At 34.5% G+C, this 15,355-nt stretch overlaps 1 protein-coding gene across 1 annotated transcript in view; it reads left to right on the top strand.

Moving 5' to 3' along the window:
• Positions 1-869: 869 nt before the first annotated feature.
• Positions 870-15,355, top strand: part of ITK (IL2 inducible T cell kinase) — a gene marked incomplete at its 5' end in the record, with an annotated part of 21,526 nt that continues 7,040 nt past the window's right edge. The window contains 14 exons of the mRNA XM_015832116.1: positions 870-974; positions 2,072-2,153; positions 3,017-3,145; positions 4,414-4,454; positions 5,598-5,749; positions 6,270-6,335; positions 7,439-7,493; positions 8,395-8,474; positions 10,288-10,424; positions 11,239-11,313; positions 11,612-11,783; positions 12,797-13,013; positions 13,785-13,849; positions 15,001-15,119. Of these exons, the coding sequence (XP_015687602.1) occupies positions 870-974; positions 2,072-2,153; positions 3,017-3,145; positions 4,414-4,454; positions 5,598-5,749; positions 6,270-6,335; positions 7,439-7,493; positions 8,395-8,474; positions 10,288-10,424; positions 11,239-11,313; positions 11,612-11,783; positions 12,797-13,013; positions 13,785-13,849; positions 15,001-15,119 (1,495 nt within the window). The remainder of the gene's footprint in view (positions 975-2,071; positions 2,154-3,016; positions 3,146-4,413; positions 4,455-5,597; positions 5,750-6,269; positions 6,336-7,438; positions 7,494-8,394; positions 8,475-10,287; positions 10,425-11,238; positions 11,314-11,611; positions 11,784-12,796; positions 13,014-13,784; positions 13,850-15,000; positions 15,120-15,355) is intronic.

Genomic DNA, 15,355 nt, shown 5'->3' with positions numbered 1-15,355 from the left:
GTGTCAGTCTTTCTAAACTATATGCAGATTCACATATGGTGAATGTGAATGCCATAACCTATAAATAGAATGTGACTGGCAATCTATTTGGATTATCATCCTCAAGCATGGAAAAACATGAGCTATCACACAGCTGTGGGCTGTGTAAGGTTTAATTATATGTGAATGAAAACTATACTAAAATCTATCCTCCCAGTTTTTGAAAGTTTTCTTCAATCAAAGATGCTTCTGATGTTCTTCTTATGATTATATGATAATGCCATTTCTTATGAAATGCATAATTGTGTGTCATTTTTGTAAGCCACTTAGATTTGTTTCTGATAGAAAAGGCATAAGATCAATTGCTTGTCACATTAGAAGAATTATTCCTGAAACTCCACATTTAAGCTCTCTCTGAAATGAATAAAAAAAATTCCATCTCGGCTGTAGAAAAATCAAAGCAGGAAATCAGTTACTTTCAAAGAGGGCTGTGAATCATTCAAAGCAAGGCATTAATGGACAGCAGGGTTATTATAGTTGTTGCTTTTTGGCTTCCTGTTCAATGCAGCTTTTATAGCAAAATATACAAGCTAATCCATTGATGCTTCCTAGATCCACCAAGGAAAAAGAGAGAGGGGGAAAAAACCCCACTATTTCTCAGGAAATAAGTCACCTACATGTTCAGAAATTTAATTAGACATTTCCCTAGATATTTCTTTCTTCTCTCTCTTTTTGTTTTATGCTGAAAATCATAACATGTTATACATTGTTTACACTTCCCTTGCTAAAATACTTTCCATGAATGTTTAAAGACTTGGTAGTGTAGTGTAATGTCAAGTAAGCAATGAAACCGATCGTGGAGTCTAATTGTATTTTCTTTCTCCTCTTAGAAAAAAAGAATTTTAAAGGGTTCAGTTGAACTATCCAAGATTAAATGTGTAGAACTTGTGAAAAGTGACATCCCAGTTCCATGTCACTATAAATATCCTTTCCAGGTAAGTATTAACATCTGCCATTACAATCATCCTAAACATAACCAGTACATCCAACTTGCAAGTCATGCTTAATGCTTTTTTAATTGATCAAAAGATTTAAGGGGTAAAAACTGCTTAAGTGTTGAGAGGGAAATTGTACCAAAAACAGCTTATAGCATTTTCAGAGTTGTTTCTGTTTGTGATGCTAATTAGTATTTTTAAAAAGGATCCAGCTGCTTTGTGCAATACCTTTCTGTCAAATTTTAGAACAGCATATAAAATTTAATTTTATGCTGTTTCTTCCTTTGTCTATTTCAGTCTCTTGCTCCCATTATTTTTACCTGCCGCAAAATACTTCCAATACATTTTTCTCTAGAAAACTCCCCACCCCATCCCCAAACACAAGTAATTAATTGGGGGGGAAAACTTTTTGTTTCTTCTGGAAAATATGGGACTTTTTTTGAGTGGGTTGTGCTAAAGCAAGCCAGATATATAACAATGTAAATAGCATATGAAATTATTTTTTCCCCTCAGCTGCAGCCCAAATGTTAGCTTCCTGTTTGGCAATGAAATGAACAATTCATAATGTGCTGCAGATATAGTATCATTCAGAAAATCAAGAAAATTGTTTAATCCTAGTGATACAATTCATGATTGACCAGGATAAAAATAGCTTGTGGTTTCTGTTTCTTACAGGACAAATACAGATATGAATATTTGTTGGAGAATTAGGAGTTTTAGAATCTCAGCTACATTTACTTTCTTTTAAAAAGCAAAATTCTATTCCAGTCTGTGGAAATCTGCTGAAATTTTGTTAAGAAGGTCTAACAATTGGATAATGGGTCTTCAATGCTTTTTTTATGTTTATCCATTGTATGCAAATATATGTAATGTATTCACTACACACACACATACCACACACAAATATCTCAGAATAACAAATAATATAATGTTCACTTGGCAAAATGTTTAGTGTAATAGTTTTGTTAGCAATCTGACACCACATTATATTATTTATTAATACAAGTTCATTTTTCCTTTTAACATCACATCAGAAAACATGGGCTGATCCTGTTCAGTTTAGAATTGACTCTAAATCATTTTTTCTTTCATCACAGATTTTTCATGATAGCTATATGCTCTACATCTTTGCTCCCAACCTAGCAAGCTGCCAGAAATGGGTCATGGTTCTGAAAGAAGGTAATTCCTAACCCATCACACTGTAATTCCTTAGGTCAACTCTTCATTTGAAATTCAGTGTCAGTATGTCAAGGTAACATTAAGGCTAAGAAATACATGTTAGATATAAGCTTTTGTGGCTTTGAAGTGATTTTTATATTCCTGTTTCCTGCTGCAGCCCTTAATTATTTTGGTATCACTTTTTTTTTTAAAAAAAAATAGTTGATGGCAAATGGTAAAGGAAACTTATATTTCAGAAATTAAGCTGGTCACAGACTCTATTTTATGTCCAGATATGTATGTTACTAGTCGGTGCTATAAAAATTAATGATAAAATAAAATATTTATTAACTTACCAGTTGTCTGGAACAAATTTATTTCACCTCCATATGCTGGGTATAGTGTTTAAGGACAATAGAGATAAGTGTTTATCTAAGTATCTAATTAAATTACATGCTGCATCGACAACTCATTTTACATTATAGCACATTAAAATAAAACAAGATTGGTCCTTATTATTTGTAGTAAGCACAATGGCATGTTCAGCATCTGTTCATAATATCATGGTGAAATCTGTTCTCCAAACTTCAGAAGTTTTGTGTTTTGCTTTGTTTTAATCCCACTAAAAGTAGCTTTTGCTTTTCTGTATCATGGTCAGGATGATTTCGAATTTCATAAATACCTGCTCTCTTCTACTTCATGAGATGGAGCATGTAATGGAAGCAATTCTTTCCCATCAAATGTAATGATTAAAATGATTGTCTAGGAGAAATAGCAATCCCAATACACTTGCAAAGTATCTAATGGGGGAAGTCTATTATAAAAGCTGTTTACCATTATCAGGATTGCTCTGTTTAGAGTATCTATCATTTTCCCCATTTCAGAAACTCAGAACAACACCACTTTGGTGTCAAAGTTTCACCCAAATTTCTGGATAGATGGACGATGGAGATGTTGTGCTCAGCTAGAAAAGATGGCAACAGGCTGCACGGAGTATATTCCAGCCAAGACTGGTAGGAAATTCCAAAACTTCTCTTCCATCAAGGCTTCAAGAGTAATTTAAAGTACTGTTATATAAGCTATAGGACATCTGTAAAATGTGTATGAGAGAAGTTCAATACAGCTTTATGTTTAATTCTGTTATTTTTATATAGTGGCTTGACTGCCTTGTGGTTTGGCTCATGAGAGTGATCTGGTCACCATATGGCTTAAATCTGTAATGTGGATTTATTAATTTCCTTTGGGACTGAAGATTTCCAGACTCAGCATTGCTCATCTATAAAACCAATAAATGTCTAAATACTTCTCCATACTATGGTACAAAGCAATGTGTAATGCCGAAAAACCCACCTAGAATTATTTTCTTGTGCTTCTTGCACTGTGTTTGTGAGGCAGTCACTGTTTAGAACATATGTGGATGGTACTGTTAACTGATATGCAGTCCTATGCATTAATTATATATCTTAAATAAGCAAAATATGTATTGCAGATTATCTCTTTTAAGCACTAGGTTTCACTTTTGGATTCATTAGGATCTGTGAGTGGTTTTTCTTTCTGCTCCACAAGCTTCACTTCATTTGCTCTGGCCTCTGTGTTTAAGCGCAATATTCTTATCCTCTTATCACTCATGTCCTGATTGTGGGCTGCTGTTGTGGCCATTGCCAGATCCTACTCCAAATAAATGGCTGCCCAGTTAGCAAAGCTGCATTCCCTACACATTGTACAGCTATGTACTGTAGGTATTTGGAGCAAAGAGATCTTCTTGCATATATATATGAAATCTTTATCACGACACCACATCACACGTATTGGGAAGAAGAAAGAAAACACTAGGTCCAAAGAAAAATATAGCTCTGAGAAACAAAACGGAAAAACATTTACACTTTTTGTGAATTGTATTTCTATTTGTAAATTGTATTTATTTTCTATTTAATTTGGTATACTTATAAGTTTGCTGTGGTTATTTGTGTACTTGGCAGAATTTGCAGATATAGTTTGGATGGAGTCAAGTGCTCATTTCCTAAAGTTATTTCTTAGCAAAAAGTGAGATCTGTTTGCCTATAGTTTCTAGTCATGATACTTGATCCAGTATTTTACCCATTCCCTGGGTCATTGAAGATGTTCTACCTCAGCCCATGATTAAAAAATATAGGAAACAGTCGGTATACAGTTACTCTATAGTCCTTGAAAACACTTGGCTTCATAAAGCTCCCATTTTCATAATTTTTTTCTTTTGTATGCACACAAGTTATGTTGATTTCATATGTTTTTCTTTCCCTAGCCTCTAATAAACCTCTTCCGCCTACACCGGAGAATAACATGGTGAGTATCAAGATGTGGGTAGTACATATGGAAGCGACAGCATATAATAATAATAATAATAATAATAATAATAATAATAATAATAATAATAATAATAATAATAATAATAATAATAATAATAATAACAACAACAACAACAACATTGGAAGGGACCTTAGAGGTCATCGAGTCCAACCCCCTGCTCAGGGGGTTGTATGTATGGCATATGTATGGCATTGATGTCATGAAGTTCAGTTTTTGAAATATTACAACAAATTTTACATCTAAAATGTGGCTTAATGATTGCAAATTTTTTGTAACATCTCTAGTCAAACTTTTTAGTACGGGTAATAGGTCTGCAATTTGTGGTGACCATATTTCAATATCCCTCATTTGCATGATCCCACATGATACCTTCTACTATTACTTTCTAAGAATACAGCAACCAAAGCCCAATTTGATTTAAAAATGTAGGGCTCATTTATTCAAGTTCAGTATCTATTTATAAATAAAAGGCCAATATTGAGCTAGTTTGGTCTAGTGGTTAAGGCATCAGGATAGAAAGTGGGAGACTGTGAGTTCAAGTCCTACCATACCCATGAAAGCTGGCTGGGTAACTTGGGGCTTTACTTTACTCTTTCTCAGGCCAACCTACCTCATGGGATTCTTATGGGTAAAATAGAAAGAGAAATATATATTCGCCGTTTTGAATTATTTGTAAAAATAATAAAGGCAGCACACAAATAAATAAATAATACATTTTAAAAGGCTAGTATGCCTATGGTATTAATATTACAAACAACAACAACAACAATAATAATAATAATAATAATAATAATAATAGTTGGAAGGGACCTTAGAGGTCTTGTAGTCCAACCCCCTGCTCAGGCAGGAAGCCCCATACCATGTCAGACAAATGATTGTCCAGTGTCTTCTTAAAAACTTCCAGTGTTGGAGCATTCACAACTTCTGGAGGCAGATTGTTCCACTGATTAATTGTTCTAACTGTCAGGAAATTTCTCCTTAGTTCTAGAATTCTAGAAATCTCCGTGTTTTGAAATATAAGAAGATTTGACAAAGCTGGCATACTATATATGTAATCAAATATTTGTTGCATTCGTTTTCTGCATTTAATAGGTCTTTCTTTTTTTAAAAAAAAACCAGAAATTATCACTGGATACCAAGGAATCTTCAGTAGTTGCCATTTATGATTATATTGCTCAGAATCCTCAGGAACTGACATTACGATGCAATGAGGAATATTATGTTATTGATAACTCTGAAGTCCATTGGTGGTTGGTTCAGGATAAGAATGGGTAGGTTTGTAGAAAAGACAATTTTTCTTTTTTTAAAAATGTATGTTCTAATTCCCTCCTACATTACATTTTCCCCATATGCTGTAAGTTTCTTATTCATTTTGCTTTCCTGTCTTAGATTACTGCAGCATACTTTAAGTATAGTCCATGATGAATAAGATACTTACTGTATATATGTTCTGCTGTGTTTTTCTTTAGATGTCCTAGGACCTAGACATTGGTATTTGGACATAGATCTTTGTAACATTTATGTTTTATTGTCTTTTACTAATCTAGATGAAATGTTAATATATATTGCAAGTCCATGTACTATATGCCATACAGAAAATAATAAATAATAATATGTTTGGAAATAAAGTTGAAAGTTTTATTTTCTGTATCCAGTAAGAGATGGTGCTATTTACTCATTGTCATCAGCAGAAGGTTTGGTATCATGTATTCTGCTCTAATAGACACTTTTAATCAAGTCATACACTGAAGTTTCTCATCTTTTAATAACATGACAACTTATTTGTTGCAGGCATGGAGGATATGTGCCAAGCAGCTACATAGTAGAAAAATCACCAGATAATCTTCAAATATATAAGTAAGAATTTGTTGCTTCTTTGTATGTAATATCATTAACAAGTGATAACTGAAATTTTGAATTATGTAATTTTTAAATCTTCACATTAAGATGTCAATTCAATTTTTATTAGAAAAATAAACCGATAATCGCATTCAAAAGCATATAGAAAAATGTTAGCTAATCAGGACTCCCAAGCAATGTTAGATTAGGTTAAAGTTCTTCTTTGAGATCATAGAATGAAATGGAAATCTCAGTCTCCTTTCCCTTCCCTTCCCTTTTATTAAATGTGATCCTAGTCAGAGCCAGCTGACCTTTGCCATCTTCTTACACTTGCTGCTGACAAGGCCTTCCAAAAGCTTGCAAGAAGGCTCTGCCTGCCCTTCTCCAAATCATGCAATGATTTGGAAGGCCTCCGAAGGTGCAGATGGCCTCAGGAAGAAGGCCTGCCACAGCAAGCAGCTGCCTCGCATAAGGCCAGGCATATGCCTTGTCAGCAGCTGAAAGAAAGAGATGGTGAAGGTCAGTTGGAGGCGCCAGGGTCTAGGGAGGCAGGATGGTCGGAGCATCTGGTGCTTTGCACTGTACTACTGGAGCTGCTGATTGTGCCATGGGCTTCTCAGCAGCAGGAGTGGACTGGTGATGCTGGGGCAGAAGTTATGAGGCCTGGGGGCAACAATGGCTGGCTGAGACTGCCAGGCATCTAATTCAGGCCCCAAACTTCTAATTCAGCCTTGCATCACTGCCAAGGAGTGCTGCTGTGCAGGTTGGCCAGAAGGACAGAGATGGGAGAGTTCAAGAGGAGACAGTTCCTTATCTTGCTGAAGCTCTGGAGTGAGAGGAACCAAGACAGGAATGGCTTAAATCAGTATGGTCCTTGAATTGTGGCTGATTGGATTCGGTTAACAATGACAATGGGGACTCCTGGCATTCATATCGCTAATCAATGTGGTTGTGCTTTATGACTACATTGCTTAGCAATTGGAAATTCAGGTTCCAATTACCATCATAACCTGAGGACTACCAGAATCTACAAAAATGTTTTTATACCAAATATTAATGCTGTTTATGAATTGGTTCCATTTGACACACAATATGTTTTGCTTTGTACTTAACCGTTGCAGTTGGTACAACAAGAATATCAGCAGAAACAAAGCAGAAGCAATGCTCAGGGAAGAGGTAAGGTAAATCCCTTTAGGTAGTACTCACATTTTACTGTACTTAAATCAATTCTTGCTTCACCTACTTGGGCATATAGGAAACTAACATTCAGTGATGTAATGAAGAAATCGAGTAGTAGTTTTGAATTGAAGTGGTTAAAAACTTTTAATTTGAATTGGTTGGTTATGGTGGTTATTGTAAATTATAATTCCTACTCATTGTTCCTCAGCCTGCCTGCTTCCTCACATGATTGGTGAGCATAAAAATGTAGGCTAAATCACCATTTATTGATGGCCTGAGTCCTTTGGAAGAAGATTGCTATTGGAAAACATGAGATATCAATAGAAAACAAGCAAGAGGAATTAGCTGTCTTGTGTAACTAAAACAGAAGCCAAATTCCAGCTTTCAGCAGGTTTATCTGAATATTTTGGGAAGCCAAAACAGCCCAATTATTCAGATTAAATTGACATTACTGCATCCCTGTTCATTTTCCATAATTTCGGGGATGTTTGGTCTGTTCCTTATTAGACATCTTCTCATTTTCTGGCTTCCTTGCATTTTTGTTTTGTTTTTCTTTCCTTTAGGCAAATTATGTATAGATGTATGTGTACAAGCATGAAGTATAAATGCCTTTATTATATGATTAGCAATGGATACATTTGGTCACTGCAAGCCAGCTTGATCTAGCAATTAAGGTGAAAATCCAAATTCTAGTCATGCCTTAGGCACAAAGACAGCTGGGTAACTTTGGGCAAGTCACTCTCTCAGCAGAAGGCTATAACAAACTACTGCTGAAAAAAACATTGCCAAAAGGATTGCATGGACTTGTCCAGAAGTTGCCATGACTGGAATGAATGAATGAATGAATGCTTATGGAGCATTTCAGACTTTAAAACTGGTCTTTTTCATCTTTCTGCAGGATAAAGAAGGAGCTTTCATGGTGAGAGACTCAAGGCAGCCTGGCACCTATACAGTCTCTGTCTTCACAAAAGCATTAAAGTAAGCTAGATCTTAGGAAAGATGGCATTTTTAAAAAAAAAATCATTTTAATACAAAAAATAATATTCAATAAAACTTTGTCAGGCATTGGAAATAAAAAAATAATTTACTGTAATATACGGCTTCTTCGTGACATCCTTTGGAGAACCTTCTCTTCACAATGGTAATTCATCTTCATCTTGTTTTTGCACAATTATTGTGGCAAATGCCTTTTAGCATAATTTCATATTTCAAAATAAAGTAAAAATAGATGTTATCTCTAATACTCTGACTTTGTTATTAATACACTTTCTAATAAATGATGTGCTAAAGGTCTGCAATTGGAATATACTACTATTACTAGGCTATTGGTATTCTTGCTGCCCTCTGGATTATTCATTTGCTCTGCTCTGCTTGTCTACTGCTTATTCCTTAAGAATCTGGGCAGCTAAGAGTGTCAACATGTAAAAAAAATGACCCCCTAATCCCAAATGCATTTAAAAGAGCATGAAGAAATAAAAACCAAAAGATACAAATGTCCTGCACCAGTGAACTCTACTTACAATTCCAACACATGAAACAGGTAGGGTTTTTTCCCCACAATATTCCTAAAGCCCAAGAAAGATCAAGGTAACCAAACTTGCCAAAGAGTTTCAAGGAGTGTCAATGGCAATTCAAAATGGACCCCCTTCCAAGGCCTCATCAGGTGATAGTCCTTGAGTGATGGCACCTGGGAAGAGTTGACATTATTTGATCTGACTAACTGATGGATGAATATAGGAGATTATCACTCAGATAAGCATACATTTGTTTTCAACATTAATTTCTCAACACTAATAGAAGGCAGAACAGAATTTTGGTGTTGCTACAATAAACAACTTACACAAAAACTTCCTTTTTACAACTGTATAATCCCTTAATTTGGGAGTAGGGTTGGGGCGACTGGATGGAACTAATCATTCACATGGCCAGATACCCTTCCTGACACCTATATGGAGTTTGCAGCAGATATTTTTTCTTTGTGCTCTAGGAGAGAAACATCTACCATTACCTGGGATTGAACTCTCAACCTTCCATTTGGGAGGCAAGTGTCTTCACCACTAGGCCACCACACTGCTCAATAAACAATTTACACATTTCCCTAAAAACTAATTGTCAGAATTATTGATTCATAAAATAATAATCTCAGCAAACAAAATTGTATGTTTCTATCTTTTCTGACTATTTATATAGTCTTCATATTTTTGATAAAATAATAGAATATGATACCATTAATGTATTCATTTCATTAAATGTTCTTTAATCTTTCCAAAGTTGAAGCTTGATAGTTTTAGTCTAAATAAATAATTACAGTTTTTATTTTCTGTATTGTTTTCATTTTCCTAAAGATGTAAAGTCTGGCTTTTCAGAGACATTTAATAATTCCCAATAGATTTTCTACACAGATCCTTTGGTGTTTTCCCCTAATTCCAAGATTATTCTTTCAAAATCAGAGGAAAAGATAAAAGGATATTTGTTTTATATCTTCATTTTGAAGGAATGGTAGAACTTATATATATCCTAGCCAATTTAGTCTCCCAGTTTAGACTTTCCAAAGTGTGGCATTCTGGTACTTGTTTGAAGAAACATAACACGAGAAGAAGAAAAAAATATTGTTAATATACTGTGGAACTATACAGGTAGCAGGACTCTAATAAAGTGGGTCATAATATTTATTCTATGGTTCAAACCCGAATTGCATTGATGCTTCATGAATCATTGCTCATTTTGCCCTACTTGGAAATTTTAGTAGTTTTTACATTATTTTAAAGAGGCATATTTGCTGTCTTTTTAGCAATGACAACAGCCCTGTTATAAAGCACTATCACATCAAGGAGACCAATGACAAGCCCAAGAGGTATTACCTGGCAGAGAAACATATTTTTGATTATATCCCGGAACTGATCAATTACCACCAGTATAATGCAGGAGGTAAGTTGAGACAAGAAAGGTAAGAAGATGCAGATAATTTAAGTCTAAGATTCTAACATCTTAAAAATGGAAGGAAAAATTACCCTGACATCTGATGTTTTAAATAATTCCTCATTAGCAAAGCTCTTGTGATAAATTAATATCATTTTGCTTAGTATCATAAAATGCTGAATGTTTCCTGAATTCTGGATCTCTTTTGCAGGAAGCCTGTATTTGCCTTCTCTTTATATGTGCTCCTATGAAGTATAACTTTGAATTATATTGAAGAGAAAGATTCTATATAAATAAATGACAATTCTTTGCCTTTCTGAATATTCTGGGAGAAATTTAATATAAAATGCTCAGCATGTTCAGGTACATGCTCAAAGTGGCTATATTGCGTATTCAAAACTTCACAGACCTTCCTGAAAATTTTCACATAATAGGAAAACTGTTTTGGTATACTTTATTGAAGTGTCACATTAGTAACTTCTTATTTCTATATTTGACTCTGAAATATATTCTTATAGTACATCTCCATAATTCTATTTTTATGGCCATCATCTTTTCTAAGCTACCAAAAGCTGGCACTTATGAGGGGTCCTTGGGTGCTCTCCAAGCTTGGTTATTTTCTTGCAAACATCACTGTACATCAGTAGCACTGATGATGTTACCTAGTTTGGCTAATGAAATGTCTGCAATGAAAACAACCAAGCTCAGAGAGCACCAAGGAAACCTTATTTCAATCCTGAGTTAAAAATATTCTCCTTTATTGGTACTGACTCTTACTTTTGAGGTTTTTTTTAATGTATTTGTACATTTCTTCAAAACACAGGTCTTGTTACTCGATTGAGATATGCTGTCTCCTCCTGGAGAGAAAAAGCTCCTGTTACAGCTGGATTAAGTTATGGTAAGTAAACTAGATGTTTTGTTAAAGGGGCTTGTAATTTTTTGGTTTTGAGACAAAATGGAAGTGAAACTCACACTTCCTTTCTTTAAAATTTAAATAAGGGTAAATAAGGCAATCACAAATTCTCTTTGTTTCTGTGAATGGGAGTAAGAGTGTGGAGTATTAGAGGAGGAAATGATTACATGAAGGATTCCTAACTAAGTTCTTTCCACATACACAAACACTGGCACTACTGATTATATATCAATTATTATTTATTGGACAAAAGCAAGGTTGTTTTTCTTTTGTTTTTTCCTAGGTAAATGGATTATTAGTCCGCAAGAACTAACATTTGAACAGGAGATCGGTGTTGGTGAGTTTGGGGTGGTTCATCTTGGTTATTGGCTTGATCGGATGAAAGTGGCTATAAAGACAATTCGCACAGGAACAATGTCAGAAGAAGACTTTATTGAAGAGGCCCAAGTCATGATGTAAGCAGTAAAAATACCTACTTAACTCCTATTTTATTTATATGATGAATAATGCAATGACATGAATTTTAATCACTTTAGGTGGCTCACATTATTATTTATTTTAAATAATTTTGATAAGCAGGACCACAAAGTTTTTTTTATTATTTTTATAATTAAACTTAGAATCTTCTTCCAACTTATTCAAAGCAACACTGAATGTTGTGCATCATGGATGAAATTAAAAGATATGATTTGGTCGACACATCTCTTCTATAAATATTTACTAGAAAATTAGACTTATCAAATGAATGTCGTTGTCTACAGTTATGTGCCGATGTTTGTATGAATGAGTATTAGCAAATGCAGAGTGCTTCTTAGTCTCAAGCTGACAACAGGCATTTTTAACATTAGGCAATTCTAATGGCATAAAGCTTCTAAAGCAATGTGCATTAAATAACGGTAGTCAGTTTTTGGTTTGTTTGAGTGTTCCTTTATACTTCAGAATTTTTGCTATGTACTATTTTTGAAGTAGTAAATAGTTTCTATCATTGGTACACACAAAGAAACTTTTAAAATATGACTGCTTTGTGATTTTAAAAAATCTTACTTACACTGTTTTGCTATTTCTCACAAACGTGACTGTTTCCCAAACATGATTGGGATATTTCTTGTAGAAGCTGTATTGCTACAAGTTCTACAGAATCTAATCTCTAATACTATTTTTAATTAGATTTTAAGAAAATTATTTTTCTTTGAGGTGAACTTTATTCCTGATGATTCTATGGACACATATTTAACAAGATTCTTATTTTTCAGAAAATAAAAAATGTCAATGGATTTTTTTCTGTGTGAAGGGAGTAATTTCACAATTGGTTTCCATTTCAAGAATTATCCATAATGAATGAGGGAAATGTAGCATGGTTTCTTTATTTCTTAGCATATCCATCATATATCTGGGTTTCTTCTTTTGTGGTATTCTTCCTTATTTTCTGTTGAAAATTTCTATCTGGTTTATCTTTTTGCATCATCAGGAAAGTATCTCATCCCAAATTGGTCCAGTTACATGGGGTATGCATGCAAAATTCTCCTATATGTTTAGTATTTGAGTTCATGGAGTTTGGATGTTTATCTGATTACCTGAAAAGGCAACGTGGAAGCTTATCAAAGGAAGACCTTCTCGGAATGTGTCAAGATGTTAGTGAGGGAATGGCTTATCTTGAGGAGGCATCTGTCATTCATAGAGATCTGGTATGTTTGAATCACATCTGGTTTCCCTGTAAATAAATCTATAAGATAAAAAGTCAGCATAAAAATGAAATTACACCATTATCTTTAAATTTTAATGTAAGAAGACTTTCAGTGTTTGGACAGACAATGTACAACAGTGGAGATTGTGCAATATTTCTGATTATTCCTTCTATGTAAGAGTATTCAATTTTTTATTGATTTTGTCTGATTTTGTAGTGCCCACTAGTTTTTGATGTGAAGTAAATAATGTCTTTGTGGTTTGCTAATTTCTTATTGTTATTGGGTATGATATCATATATTATATCACACTAAGGTTCTTTCTGCTGAGCCTAGATGGAGGGGATTATAAAGGATTGGATAGAAAAAAACAGGTTCAGAGTCAACCTTCATAAAATTGAGTCCCTGTGGATTATGGGACTTCCTGGATCTAGAGATTTTCCATCTTTGGTTCAGGATGGGATAGCATTGTCTCAAACAAAGCCAGAGCTCCATTTACAGAATCTTCTAGACTTATGGCTGCTACTCAAAAAGCAGATGGCAGCCATGAATTAGAGGGCCTTTGCACAGCTTCATTTTATATACCAATTGTACCCACCCCTGGATCAGTATGCCCTGTTCGTGGTCATTCATATCCTGGTCACTCATGAAATTCATTTTTTTTTCTGTTTGCCAGAAGTTCATAAAGGGTTTTCAGTCAGCAATAAATGTGGGTATTGTACAATGTGGCTCATATTTTCTCTACAAATATATTCTTTCTTTTCTTTCCCACAGGCTGCTCGGAACTGTTTGGTGGGCGAATTTCAAGTTGTCAAAGTGTCAGATTTTGGAATGTCACGGTAATATAGGTTTCTTATACATTATTAGCCCTATGGTTGATAAGTGGAAATCTACTACAGTTTTTGAATTATATCCAACCTAACCCAATTAAAATGATAACCTAACCGTTTACGAAGATTTCGAGTTGAGACGAGGCAAAGACGACGTTAAAGAAATTGGATGAGGAAAGAACTGTCGGTCGAATTCTCTTGATTTCCTAGAGTTACGTAAAAACATAATCAAATAGTAAACTTAAAAGGGTGACAAGTGGAAACGTTTAGACATTGAACATACTTACTTCAGTCATTCCAAGTAAGCACAGCCTTTCCCAACCAGGCCCTCTTCAGATGGGTTAGGATTGTAATTCCCAACATTCAAAACCAAACCCATCTATAGGGCACTACTACATTGAAGAAAGCAGCTATGACTCATATTTGGAGTGCTATATTTTATAGCAGCTCTGCTTGCTTAGTGGGGCATTAGTTTCAATGCAATTTCTTTTCCATAAAACTTGCAAATCAGATTTTGAAGGTGCCCAAGGGACTACATTAGGGAAAAGAAATTTTCTGCTCATAGTTATGCTGGTAGAAGTTCTGCACAGGATGTTATTGGAGTTCACCTGTGACTTCCATTCACTGAAACACCCAACATTCTATCATGCATACTCCTCTAGTATCATTTCCTTCTTTGCAGACACCTTTTTATCACTTGCCAGCCAGACATATTCCAATTATATTTTATTGGTAATCTGAAGTCAGTTTATTTCCACAGACATTACTGCTTTTCTAAAGAGGAGAGTGTGAAAGAATAGCACTACTCATAAAATCAATGATGGCATTGGTTGTAGTATAACAACAAGCCATCTGTCTTATTTCAATAGCTTCCATAGTACTGACAGTTAAAGAGAAGCATGTCTATAGAATGGTTAGTGTTTGATAACATGGAATGACAATCAATCTATGTAACTTTCAATCTGGGTATATATATTCCTGTTCTATTACTGCTGGTGGATCAGGTATATAAAAAAGGTAGAGCCTCCTGTATCATTATAACTCATGGTTTCAAATTAATGATTCAATAAGATTCTGAGATTTGAATCTTTTGTTTTCCATGCATGAGCTATAACATTAGAATTACCGGTTAATGACTTAAACAAGTTTATCCGTTTTAGGTATGTTCTTGATGATCAATATACCAGTTCCATGGGTACTAAATTCCCCATCAGGTGGTCAGCACCAGAGGTTTTTTCCTATAACCGCTATAGCACCAAATCGGATGTATGGTCATTTGGTAAGAGTCTTAAACCACAAATATCTAGTCACATAATTGCTTCAAGGTCTTGTAGTTAAAAAGCTGTTCATTGTTTGTCTTAACAGGACAAGAAATTTGACCATGTTTTTGTCTTAGATGATCTCTAAAAATATTTGAATATCTTTTTTTAAAGTGTAAAGTATTTAAAGCCATATTTATCTTTAGAATTTTGTAAAGATAGAGCAACAAAAATTCCACAAAACATGAGATCCTTC

Source organism: Protobothrops mucrosquamatus, unplaced genomic scaffold (assembly GCF_001527695.2).
Source record: "Protobothrops mucrosquamatus isolate PMUCROS unplaced genomic scaffold, P.Mucros_1.0 scaffold_306, whole genome shotgun sequence".
In the NCBI taxonomy this organism is placed as follows: Eukaryota; Metazoa; Chordata; class Lepidosauria; order Squamata; family Viperidae; genus Protobothrops; species Protobothrops mucrosquamatus.
Note: the sequence above shows the minus strand (reverse complement) of the source record. Positions and strands in the feature narration are given on the sequence as shown.